Here is a 12,578-nt window from a genome sequence, read left to right as displayed (position 1 = left end):
CTGATACAGATGATTACTGAATATTTTACTTTATTTCTTCTTCAAGAGTGTCAGAAACCTGCTGAAACCAGTTCAGAAGATCTGACAGACGAGGTGAAAGAAGAACAGGGTGAAGATATTGGTCTGGAAGGACAGAAAGGAGAAAACAAAAATGTCAGCAAAAGAGACACTGGTGATGAAGAAAACACACAGATGGGACATAGTGAAGAAGATGAGGGAAAGATGAGAAAAGATCAGGAGAAAGATGCACTCAGTCTTCAGGCTAGAGGAGAGGATGAAGACAGTGTAAAGAAAGACACATCAGTAATAATAAGTTAAAACTTCAAACTTTTACATATGAGACTTAAACTGCTTTATTTCATTCAAACAAAGTATATTTTGTTTTGCATTAGTTTGATTGTTTATTGACTTAAATATCAGAGTACAATATAAAAGCAATATGCCATATATAATACGATTCTGTACAATACAATTACATGTCTGTCTGAAGAAATGAATTCCTGGTTTACCTTTCCACCAGGTGAGATTATTTTCACTTCTTCATTTTTTTTTTCATCTTGTGTAATTACTTTTCATTAGTTTTAAGGCGGGGGGGGTTCATAGTCAATAAAACGACATGTTCCTGTCGTCACAGAAACACGCCAGTCCGTCACACAGGTTTTTGATGCAGGGCAAATATTTATAGCTATATGAATTGATAGAGGAGAGTATCAGTGTTCCAGACAATGATGATGGAACATTCTGAGTAACTGATAGGATTAAATTCATGGAAAAATTACATGTGTTTGAAAAAATGTCTGAAGATTTGGAAATAAATCAGCATTTATTTCTGCCACCTCTTAAAGTCTCCATGCCGCCTTCTTGCTACCTCAAAAATATTGCTTTCGATCTGTCCTCTCTTTGCGGGATAAGGCGTTTATTTTTTTTTACAAGTGTCCTCTGTAGTGTCCATTACTTCCAATTAGTTTCAGCAAAAAAAATAAAAATAACATTACATCCACAACGTTATCCAAACACAGTTAAAAAGTGTTCACTTCCCAAATTAGCAACACTTAAATAAAGCTAGCTGAGGACATAACTTGTGGCTCGGAGGAATACACAAACATAAATCAATACATGGCTTCAAAACATATATTGATATTTGCAAATATAATATGATTATTGTCACTCTTATTATTTTTTGTTATAACCAGTACTTCCATTTAAATGAAAATCACAGTTCACGTAATGTTTGGGGGACATAATGTCGCCATGGAGCCTGTGAGTTACTTGGCGAGATGCAACTTGAGCCCTGTTTTATTAGACTATATTTGTTTATATTTTGGCACCATTAAAAATATGATGAATAGTTATGAGCAGTTACTGTAGCCATCAAAACGGGATGATTCTCAGACATGTTCTGGACATATATAGGCTATTTTTTCAGTGATTTTTTGTGATTTGTTCACAATAATAACAATTGTTCGTAACAATTGGGGTTATTTAAAGGCCCATGGTGTAATGTTTAGGAGGATCTATTGGCAGAAATTGAATATAATACGCAAAGGTATGTTTTTATTAGTGTATAATCACCTGAATACGGGAATCTTTGTGTTTTTAAATACAATATTATACACTGGTCCTTTAACTGTCCTTATGGGTGGTGTCTCACCCTCTGCTGCAGCTCCACCTACTGTTCCAAACTAACTAACATTGCTTCTTCGCCTACATCCCATTGGGAGGGATGCCACATAGTTTGAAAACCTCTGGTGTAATCTATATGGGTTTGTAACTGCAACCCATTAATGTTATCCACAACCTGCTATCAAAGTAATCAAAATGGCAATGATGATTGACCATCATGTGACACAAAACATGTACTTCTGTATGATGTGTTAAATTTTAAAATAAAAAACTCACAAAATTTCAATGCCATCATATAAGTAATTGTCATCAATTACATAAAAAAAACTAGACAATGTTCTGCTTTTTAATAGTAGTCAGAGGATGTTTTTTTTTTTTTGATGAACTGGTAAATATAAACCAAAATAAAAAACAAAAACATTGATAATAACTTTATTTGTAACATTTTAAATGTTCTTCTTTCAACTACATTTTTTGTGCTTAAAAAAATTAAGAACTTTCTCTTTGGAAATATAAATAAAGAAAAGAACAATTTAAAAAGCATGAATTTCAAGATTCCTGTGATAAGTAACAATAATGTCTCTAAATAGATTCTGAAATATAAATTACTTTTTTTTAAGGACATTAAATGTATAGCTATATAATCTTAAAACCGCAAATTTTTTAAATTTTTTTTTTTCCCCCAGTCAACTCAATACATAGGTGATTGATACAAGCCACAATAAAACTTCTTTTAATTTTATAAAAACCCTTGTCTGTAATGTGCAATTTAACATCCGGCCAGAAGGTGGCAGCATACATCCACAAGTAAAAGAGACGATACATGTCTACATCACATTTTGCATTTGTCAACAATTGTTAAGAGTACAAGGTAATATAACATTGAAACCTTTAAACAACCATGGTTGAATTGTTGATTGAGAACAGATGGATCAATGTTTTTCATTTTCTCTGCCACACAGGGATAGAGGTCTGTCTCGGAGCCACACCACTAGGACAGATTTTATATGGTGAACTGGTTTTGCAACATTCACGCTTTAGATTCAGGCAGACAAAGGCAGAACTCCACCTGGCAGCGAGGACATCTGATATTTTTGCAGATTCTGACTATGTTCCACCTCATGCTCGCATTGTAGGACAGGCTCGACAGAGGGGCAGCGGTGACCCCCTCCCCCGAACCTCCACAGCGGGGCAGACTGGGATTGAGCGTTACACGTCTTTCAGAAGCTGCAGGTCCTTGTTGATTGCAACCGTCATTATTGCAGCGGTCAGATCGAGCCTGCATCCTTTTCCACTGCTTCTGACACTGCCAGCAGAACTGGTACGGGTCTTGTTCTGGTCGGCAGCTGTACATATGTGGCACTTGGACACAAAGGTTGGGAGGAGATTCCTTCCTCTCCGACACTCGTTCTTGCACTGTGGACACGATGGTTGGAAAAGAAAGTGCAAAGGGAAAAAAAAATAGTAAAGGAACACAGAATTGAAAATCAATGCACTTGATTTTGCTTAAATCCACTTCACTGTTGAACTTCACAGTACTCCGTCCAGGCAGCAAGCCGGTCATGGTCTTTTCAAAGGTACTGCATTTTCCTCAACAGGAACAAATCAGCCAGTCTGCGCACCTCTTGGATACGGACCACTGGTTTATTGCACAGTTTGGTACCCTCAACCACGTGCACAGCATCTGGAATTTGTAATTCCCCTAAAACAACAAAGAGAAAAAGTGGTAGAATAATAGAAGATAAGTAAAGACTCCATTGCTGGGTTTGATATGGATTGTATAAATGTTTTATCTTGGAAATAGTGATGTGACATATGTGGGAGTGTGGACCTGGAGGACAGGATGTACACCACAATAAAAATGAGAAGGAATATCAAAACAGCAGGACTCCATAATAATATATAATTTTTTTTTAATTCAGCATTTGCTGATTTGTGGCCTCATAAGAAGCTTCAATAAAATATGTTTAGTTTTTTAACCTGGTAGGTTAAAACATCTTTTTAAGATGCCCCTTTTATTTAATTAGTAATCTTAAAGGCCCAGTGTGTAGGGATTTAGTGCAGTCTAGCAGTAGCTTTTAAATGTTGCAAAAAAACATCTACAGCCAATTTTTGGTCTTGTCCGTTCTGGGCTACTGTAGAAACATGGCGATTCACAGTGGTGGCCTCCATGAAAGGCGACCCACAGCGTCTGTAGCTATAAAAACAATTCTTATTTTCAGGCGGTTTTACACTAATGAAATAATAAACTTATGCACATATTTCTTTTTCTTCCTACATGTTACACACTGGACCTTTAAATGTTCAGTTGTCTGTTACAGACTCACACAAATTGCATTTGCCAGTAGGTGACAGAGTAAACAGAAGAACACTAGTTGCAGTTGTGAGTCTTGCCAGTGAAATAATACCAGTAAACAGGCTTTTACACCACTATTGTCGTCACTGTCGACACAATTTGATCAGATGGGTTTAATTTGAATTTACGCGCAAAAAATACTGTTTTCAAGACATGAGATACCTCATCCAGCTGGCTGCGACACCACTGTGTTAGAGATTCAGGAGTGACAGCGTGGCCGCAGGACATCTCTGCTCTGAGACAGTCGTCATCATCATCATCTGAACCTGAGGTACACAACAATATGTATATTAGCTGCAATATGTGGTGAATTACAGAGCCTTTGGTAACACTGAATTACAATAAAATTCTGCAGCTTGTGAAAAGAAAATGAAACAGACAATGATACTTTAAAAATCTGATCATCTGTAGTAATGCATGTCAGCAATAAAATGAAAACCTCAGAAGCTGTCAACATGCTCAGTGAGACAGGAAATGAATCTTACACAGTGGATCCAAGTCGTCCCTCCTCTTGACAAACTTCAGGGTGGCATCCAGTGGATCATATTTCTTCTGCACCTGTTCCTGTCCCCGAATGCTCATTTTGATTCTCCTGAGTGATCACTGACAAATGTGATTAATTAATTAATTAATTAATTAATGTCAATTAATACTGTAGCCCAATTTACAGGCTTAATATCTTGAATATCTGAGACAGGTGTTTTCATACAGGCCTGTAAAAACCAGGTCGATGAGACATATATATATATATATGAAAAATAATGTGATAGTGTAACATAAAAAGTAAAAAAAAGTAAATGTTAATGGATTTTGTAACTTTGTCTTACTTCAGTTTGGAGTTATGTAAATACAGTTCCCATAATTTGGAGGCGATGAGTTATGTAAACAGGAAGCATAATGCTGCCAGGAAGACAGTCAGTTATCTGTGGGCTACAACTTGACTCCTGTTTACTTTAAGCTCACATTTGTTAACATTTCGCCTCTGTGTTCAGATTTAAGAGTTATTAGTTGAACAACATCTGATTTGAAGTATTGGAGAAAAATATTGTTGACATGACAAACATCACCTGACATATTTAATTAACATGACTGAGCTGATATGAATAAATATGACTCATTGGACTGCCACTCAGGGATTGTCCAGCTGGTTCAGGCAGACCATGAATGCATTTACAGTCAAACACAGTAGGAGAAACACCCGGTTGTGCTCAAAACATTTTCATTTTGCACTCCTATTAGTAGACTAACTAAAATAAAAACAATAAAGAGATAGACAAAGTCAGCGTGACTCTTCACCAATGAAAAGGCACAATCAAATTTACATTTTAAGACATTTGAATACTGAATATGTAAAAAAAAAAAACACTGCTTATAGTTGTGTGAGCTCAATCTGTAAATGCTTATCTCTCACTTCATAAACTAAATGTTAATATTCATTTAGGAGCAAAAATTTCACCTACTGAAAAACAAAAACAAAGCCTCCATCAGTCTTTAAACTGGCACATTAAACATAGGTTTATAAGAGGAAGTTAAGTCTTACCTTAAGGTGCCACACTTTAGTTTTAAAGAGTTTCAGTTTATTCTAGAGCTCAAACCGGAAGCACTACAGCCACACCTGAAACTGCGCAACTCTGGAGGATTATCTTCCCAAATTCACTCTCCAGGGTCTGTAAGTGGGCCCACTTCAGCTGTTTGTCTGTCCGTCGCGGTATCTTCCTCCTTCAGGACAAAGTCAGAAAAATCGAAAGTGAAAGCAGTTTGCAGGAGTCGGTCGTGTAACCAGATAGGCTGCACGGTGAGTACCGTCGTGTTTTACCCTCCCATTTTACCTCATACACAAACAAAAAGTCACCTCGTGTTGTCGGACTTTATGAGGTATAACCTACGCGTGTCTACCACGTTACAGTGGTTTCATTGTTGTCTTACTGTAGCTACTTTTGTCCCTTTTTGCCACCTGTTTCGGAGGCGCTGTGTAATGGAGGACTGAGGGGCTGCGTGGGTTTCCAAAACACCCAAACACAGCAGCTGCGTTCACTGGTTACTTCTTGTGTTTAACTCACTGCTGACTGGAAATCCTTCAGGTTTCATCCTGTTGTCGTCAGTCATGCAAAATTATGAATCTATCTGCGCTCTTTTGTTGTGATTTTCTATGTTGTGCCTCCATTTAATAGTGGTGGAAAGGGGGTATTCTAACCTTTAATGAAGTGAAAGTAGCAATACCACTGTATAAAAACATACTAGTGCAAGTAAAAGCCTTGCATTTGTACTTTTAAGTAGCCTAGATCTCAACTCAACTTTACTTATTTAACACTTTACATACAATACAGTTGAGCCAAAGTGTTTCACAGAGAGGAAACAGAACAAAAGAGAGGATATTAGCAGCAAAATGTAGCCTACTTAAAGTATCAGAAGCAAAAGTACTTGTGCAGCAGAAAGGCCCCTGTCAGTGTTATATCGTTGGATTATTATCACTGCATTAATGTATAAGGTATACATACTGAGATAATTTAACTATTTCATACACTGTGAGTCTAATCTATAGCAAAGCATCATATTTATGTTCTGTAGAAGCCTACAAAGAATCAACTACATGCAGATCAATGTGGAAAATATCATTTTTAGTCCACATTTAAGTTGTGCTATTATAATATTGCCAGTATTATAAATGTATAATTTTTCAAAGCCAATTATAGTTAAATGCCATAAAACACCCTCTCAACAAGCCTTATCAGCTAACAAAACAATATCAAAATACATGTTAAACCAGTTTAACAAGTTTATAGTCCTGTTAATATTCTTTGTAATATATTGCAATATTTAACCTGCTTGCTGTCTCTTAACTTTTCCTCTGTCTAATGTGCTTCAACAGGCTGGATCCATACATCCGAAAAACCTTCAGTGATCTAAAAATGTCAACACTCTCATTCAAAAGACGTCAGTATGAATGAGTTTGTAGAAATGTTCAGAAAGAAACTAGACTGCTTCACCATCTCAGGTAAGTGACATTAAATCAAACTACTTAAGCATGTGGCTCATATATTTCCACGTTTAAGATCATTTTATGTCACTGTTGTGTCTTCAGACTACCATGGCCTGCACAGTCCAGGTCTCACATGCTATTTGAACAGCGTGCTTCAGGTGCTTTTCATGACCAAAGACTTCTGGGAGGCAGTGAAACAGTGCGTAACCTCAGCTTTATTTGGGTTATATTTTACAAATTAAAACCAAAAACATTTTTCTTTAGCTCTTTAAAGTTAATTTAAGGAATATTTTTGGGGAAATTCGCTTAATCACTTTCTTGCCGAGAGTTATTTGAGAAGATCGATACTGCTGTCATGTCTGTACACTAAATACGTATCTGCAGCTTGTTAGCTTATCTTAGCATAAACACTGGATGCAGGGGGTACACTGGGTCCAAAGGTAACAGAATACGCCAGCACCTCTAAAGCTCACTAATGAACCAAAAACAAAGTGTAAAAGCAACATGTTGTGGTGTTACAGGCGGTTACTGTATGTGCCACACAGTTTCTTGGCTGGAACCAGTTACCACCCAACCAGTGGAGAGTCCAGGAAGTTACTGGTCCCAGCAAAGAAATAGTCCTGCACATAACCCTCTGTAAAATACAGTTGCCACTTTACACAAGTCTGAAAAAAGAAGATATGGTTTGTGTTAATTGTTGAGCTTTAGAGGTCGTGGTGGGTGGTGGTGGTGTTAGTGCTGATTGCCCCTGTTTCCGCTCTTTATTTGAAGCTAAGCTAACCAGCTGATGGGTCCAGCGTATTTCCCAAAACATCAGGCAAACTTAATAATTTGTGCGTCACTGGCTACATGTTTAATAACATATACTTCTCCTCTTTCCGCAGATGCAGAAAAGATTCGACAACCATTGACCGACATCTGGACAGACTGTTTTCTGATTTACAGAAAAGTGTTGCCAAAACACATGAGGTCACAAAAAAACTGGGCATAACGAATGGTAAGTTTCTGTCTGAAAAAGCTTGAGTGTTAAAGTCCTGCACACTCGTGAGCCTGGTACCGACTCAGAGTGGCTGCATAGGCTACTAATGACATTATCTTACAGTGAAAAATCTCTTACTTTCAGTATATGAGCAACGAGATGCTGCTGAGTATTTTGAGAAGATCTTGTGTATGACCAGTCCGGAGGCTGCCAGGGTAAGGACAAATGTATTTATTTATTTATCGGGGAGAGTGTGCATTAATCCACATTAACTTCTATGCACATTAAGGTGAATGTTCCGGGGTTAACGGATAATTTGACACCACTAAAAACTAAAACTGACAAATGAAAAAAACTATGTGAACTTTAAAAAAAACTATTAAAAAATTGAGGTATTATATCACAACACTTTTTCCTAACGAGCTTAAACCAACAATACAATCAGACAAGTATAAAACCCTATACACAAGTTTCACATTAAAGAAACCATGTATTGTCATATCTTGTATAATTGGGATAATTTTCCTTAGACATGGAAAAAAATTATTCAAATCTTAACTTTAGTAACAAATGGACACTTACTTCGGGCTGGAAAGGTGGCTTTAAAAGATTTGTGGCTGGCTCCTTCACAGAGAATATTAGCTGTTGTCAGCTTGGATTCATACTTTGACCCACAGTCACAGCATATAGTCCATAAAAGGCTTGTCACACGTTTCCTGGTGCATCTACTTCCCTGTTGTTGATCGGTATAATCCGTATGGTCCAAATACTCACAGTTCCTTAACAACATGGTTTCTGTATCCCGCTATAACAGCATTTACAGCTCTGAAGCTCTGTAGAAATTAATGCATTTAGTGATGCATTGGCAAAGCAAGGATGATTATTACTCATGCCTTCATGTTTAATCAGCATTTTACACTTCTCTCCAAACTCAAAAGTGGCACTTTTGTGTCTCATTTTGTCTGAACCATCCAGAGTTCATTATATTCTGTTTACTGTAATTTAAGACAAAGAAAAGCAGCAAAATCATCACATTTGAGAAGCTGAAACTATGAAAGGTTTCTGCCTTTTAGCTTGAATATTGACTTAAATAACCAAAATAATCGCTGATGAATGTTTTGATAATTGACTCATCAACTATATACTGTATGTAGCCTGCTTATACGTTTGGATAGTTCATTTATTTTTCTTTCTTTATATGTTTTGTATGTAGAATATTAATGTGTAAAGTAACTTAGGGGAATAAAAAGTACAATATTTTCAGGTCGTAGGAGTAGTAGTTCAATACTTGAGTAAATGTAAGGATCAACAGATTAGAGATGTTATAGGAGGAGAGTATTTAACACAAACAAAACATTTCCACTGGAATAGTCCTTTAACAGCCTTTTCTAACTACCAGGCCACACAGCAATTAAGTAACCTCTGATGTACCTTGATGTCTAGATGTTCAAGGGGGAACTCATCCACAGGGCCAGTTGCCTCAAATGCAAGGAGAGGAACGATTCTAGGAGCTTTTTTTGGATTCTGCCAGTTGCCGTTGAAGATTTGTGTCATCAGACCTACAGCGTGGTACTGTGTATTACTTAAAAAAAAATTATTGTGTGTTTTTCAAAACTACATAAGAAAAGAACATGCAAGAATAAGTACATCATGTTTACAGGAGAGAGGGTTGAAGGCTTTCTTCAACCGAGAAAACGTCGCTGGGGAAAACAAGATGTACTGCAACCACTGCAATAAGAAGCAAGATGCAAACTTTGTGAGTTTTTTTTTTTTTTATTGTTTGCGATCCAAACTTTTACATAATTTCTCGCTTTCTGAAGGAGAAGATACGGTCTGACCCTGACTTGTCAGGTAGAATAACTTTCGGAAAATACCACCTACACATGTTCACGATTGAAATAACCACTTTACACTTTCAGGTTATACCGCTAGAATTGTTCATTTAAAATGTTAAATTGTTATCTATTAAACCCAAATTCCGTGTGAGTTGGTGAGTTTTGTCCGTAGATGGTTGCTAAGTCCATGTCTACTGTAGATAACAGTGTATATACAAGACGTATGCGTGTACATGCTTATGGTAGGTGACTTTGCGCCTGTCTCTTGTTCATGCAGCTGTTTTCATTCTTTGGTCTAGGGATGTAAGATGACACAGAATCCAGAGGTTTTGACCCTCCTGCTGAAGAGATTCAGGTTTGACTACAAGTGCGGGTGTTACGTCAAGCTTCATTGCAAAGTGGACATCCCCCAAACTTTACACATAAAGGTATGTTTATATGTACTTACGTAATTCAGCGTCAAATTGTTTTTATTTAATATTTATCAGAGGTGATGACTCTGTTCTATTTCCCTCTCTACAGAATTGTGACTATGACCTCTACGCTTTAGTGAACCACTTTGGTAGTCTAACAGGAGGTCATTACACTGCACAAATCAAATCTTTCGAGACTCAGGTGTGGTATAACTTCAATGACGACATTGTGAAAAAAGTAAGGAGGCTCCTTTTACCATACGCAGTCCAATTTTACATATTCTCACACAGTTTAACACTCAACAATGTGAATTTTTACACATGATTATGTATTGGTTTTAATCATACAGATCAAACCACTATTTGTTGCTGAAGACAAGCCTTTGAGGTCTTCTACAGCTTACCTCCTCATGTACAGGAAGGGTAAGTTTGCGAATGTGCAGAATTTACTTACTGCCCTGTTTTCAGTTTTATTTAAATAAGTTTAAAAAGTTTCACCTGGAAAGGCCTTGAAGACAAAACTGCCTAACTATTGCTTGCTCAAAATGAAGGTGGACAACACACCAAGGCTTCGTTTCCCAAAAGCATCTTGAGGCTAAGATGATTATGACAATTTGTCTAACAAAGAGGTTTTTCCCAAACGCATCATTACTAAAGCTCCTCTTAGAAATGATGGTAGATTAACAAGTACAAGTCTTTGACTACTTTAAAGTGTGTTAGTGGTGAACTTCAGCCAATCAGATCAACAAAAACTATATAACGTAGTCAAAATCCTACAGTGACTTTTTTTGCTCTTCTTAAATCAAGTTCAGATATAACTGATGCTAGCAGCAGCTACGCTAACCTCTTTAGCAGCATCTCACACACACACACACACACACACCTAGTGCTAAGCTACAGCCGTAGCTCATGTCTCAGCCACCAGTGCTTCCTCAAAGGATGCTAATGAGTATAAACCACTGGGGTGCTGAAGCCTGGTGAAGATTCTTACGTGATCTTGTGAATTTGTGACCTTGTGAGGCAGATGGACTCTCTTTACGCTTCTGCTGTTTGTGTTTTTCACTAATTAATTCCTTTCTTTTTATCGTCTAAGTGAGAAGAAATCTTGAAAAAACTGATGAAGACCTGGAAGCTAACTGTGCACATTCGTATGTCGAGGCCGAAGAAAGACATGTCGAGGCAGGGAGAGAAGTTTTTGTTCGTCATCCTCAACCGATGGATGAAAGCTGCAATGGAGAGCCAAACTTGAATGGCGATATCTTAAAGAGGAGCCATGAAGATACATTTTTCGGTGAACTGGGAAAAGAGAGAAGCCAGAGAGCGGCATGTGTGAGGCCACACAAAGAGATGTTGCCTCAGACAGAAACTACAGCGAATGGAGAAACTTCTAAACCAAGTTTGCAAACACAAAAGGCAAGTTTTACAAAGTTACAGAACGATGCAGGGCAAAAACGTCATGAGCCTGACAGACAGCAGCTTGATACAAACTCAAAGGAGCACATGTGTCCTCTTAACACTGGAGGGAGCTTCACAGTAAATGTGAGAAAACACAATTCGGAGCAAAACCATGAATCTCTAAAGGAAGGATTAAAGGCGAATGAGACTATCCGGGAAACGAAGAACAGAAGTTTTGCAAAGACTGGAACAAAAACAAGTGAGACTTATAATCTTACAAAAAATAGAGTCAAATCCGCAGAAACGGAGGCAGTAGCAGAGGTCAGAATGGAAAGAAAGAGCAAATTGAAAAGAGAGGCTGGTGTCAGTGAAAATGTGCATCATCCTAATTTAACGTCAGTTTTCTTCCCTGGCTACCCTTCTTCTTCACCAAGCCCAAACAGAAAATCCAACAGTTCAAGGAGAGATAAAAGGGAAACGCAGCGTCCAGACAGCAGCCGTAAACTGCACACAACACAAACTGTGACAAAGGGAGAAGAAACTGCAAGTCCTACAAAGAAAAGAAGAGCACAGGAAGACAAAAGAAATCCATGGAAGTGAGGACATAATAAGGATGATATCTGTATCTAAATATGATAAGTGTTTTTTGTCTCTTGAATGGCTTTTGTATTGTTTTTTTGTTCTTTGTCTTTTTAAGTGTGACTTATAATAAAAAATGAATATAAAAAAAAAAGATGAAGATGTTTTGTTATTAAATGTAATGTTTGGTATTGCATGTGGATACATTAATTTAGAATTTGTGCCTTGTGGAACCTTTCTTGCCATAAATTCAAAAACATTAGCCCAACACACGATACATTTCTGTAATACTGAAGATTTTGCCTAAACTGACCCAAAACCTTTATTTTTTATTTTTTGGTAACATTTGGGTGATTGGGACAGGAATTATCATTAATTTTGGCTAATGTAAGTGTAGCCGGTCTGGCCTGACGCTTCT

The 12,578-nt window shown here is 37.3% G+C and overlaps 2 protein-coding genes across 3 annotated transcripts; one reads left to right on the top strand and one right to left on the bottom strand.

Annotated features, from left to right (window-relative positions):
• Positions 1 to 2,653: 2,653 nt before the first annotated feature.
• On the bottom strand, positions 2,654 to 5,659 carry LOC118338460. The gene is made up of 5 exons (XM_035675761.1): positions 5,520 to 5,659; positions 4,465 to 4,582; positions 4,142 to 4,245; positions 3,220 to 3,325; positions 2,654 to 3,039 (listed from the first exon to the last, which is right to left on the bottom strand). The coding sequence occupies exons 2-5, from the start codon at positions 4,559 to 4,561 to the stop codon at positions 2,654 to 2,656; spliced, it is 693 nt and encodes a 230-aa protein (XP_035531654.1). The 5' UTR covers positions 4,562 to 4,582; positions 5,520 to 5,659.
• Positions 5,636 to 12,301, top strand: LOC118338389 (ubiquitin carboxyl-terminal hydrolase 47-like). Of its 2 annotated transcripts, XM_035675695.1 has the most exons (11): positions 5,636 to 5,774; positions 6,849 to 6,974; positions 7,062 to 7,158; positions 7,844 to 7,956; positions 8,083 to 8,153; positions 9,382 to 9,507; positions 9,599 to 9,694; positions 10,073 to 10,201; positions 10,296 to 10,424; positions 10,537 to 10,609; positions 11,280 to 12,301. In XM_035675695.1, exons 2-11 carry the CDS (start codon positions 6,920 to 6,922, stop codon positions 12,179 to 12,181), a joined length of 1,791 nt encoding a protein of 596 aa, XP_035531588.1. In that variant the 5' UTR covers positions 5,636 to 5,774; positions 6,849 to 6,919; the 3' UTR covers positions 12,182 to 12,301. The 2 variants fall into 2 exon arrangements, with proteins under 2 accessions (XP_035531588.1, XP_035531589.1); XM_035675696.1 differs by lacking the exons at positions 5,636 to 5,774; positions 7,062 to 7,158.
• The last annotated feature ends 277 nt before the right edge of the window (positions 12,302 to 12,578 follow it).

The sequence above is a fragment of the Morone saxatilis genome, unplaced genomic scaffold (assembly GCF_004916995.1).
Source record: "Morone saxatilis isolate NCDOM2014 unplaced genomic scaffold, NCSU_SB_2.0 Contig4, whole genome shotgun sequence".
Taxonomy (NCBI): domain Eukaryota; kingdom Metazoa; phylum Chordata; class Actinopteri; family Moronidae; genus Morone; species Morone saxatilis.
Note: the sequence above shows the minus strand (reverse complement) of the source record. Positions and strands in the feature narration are given on the sequence as shown.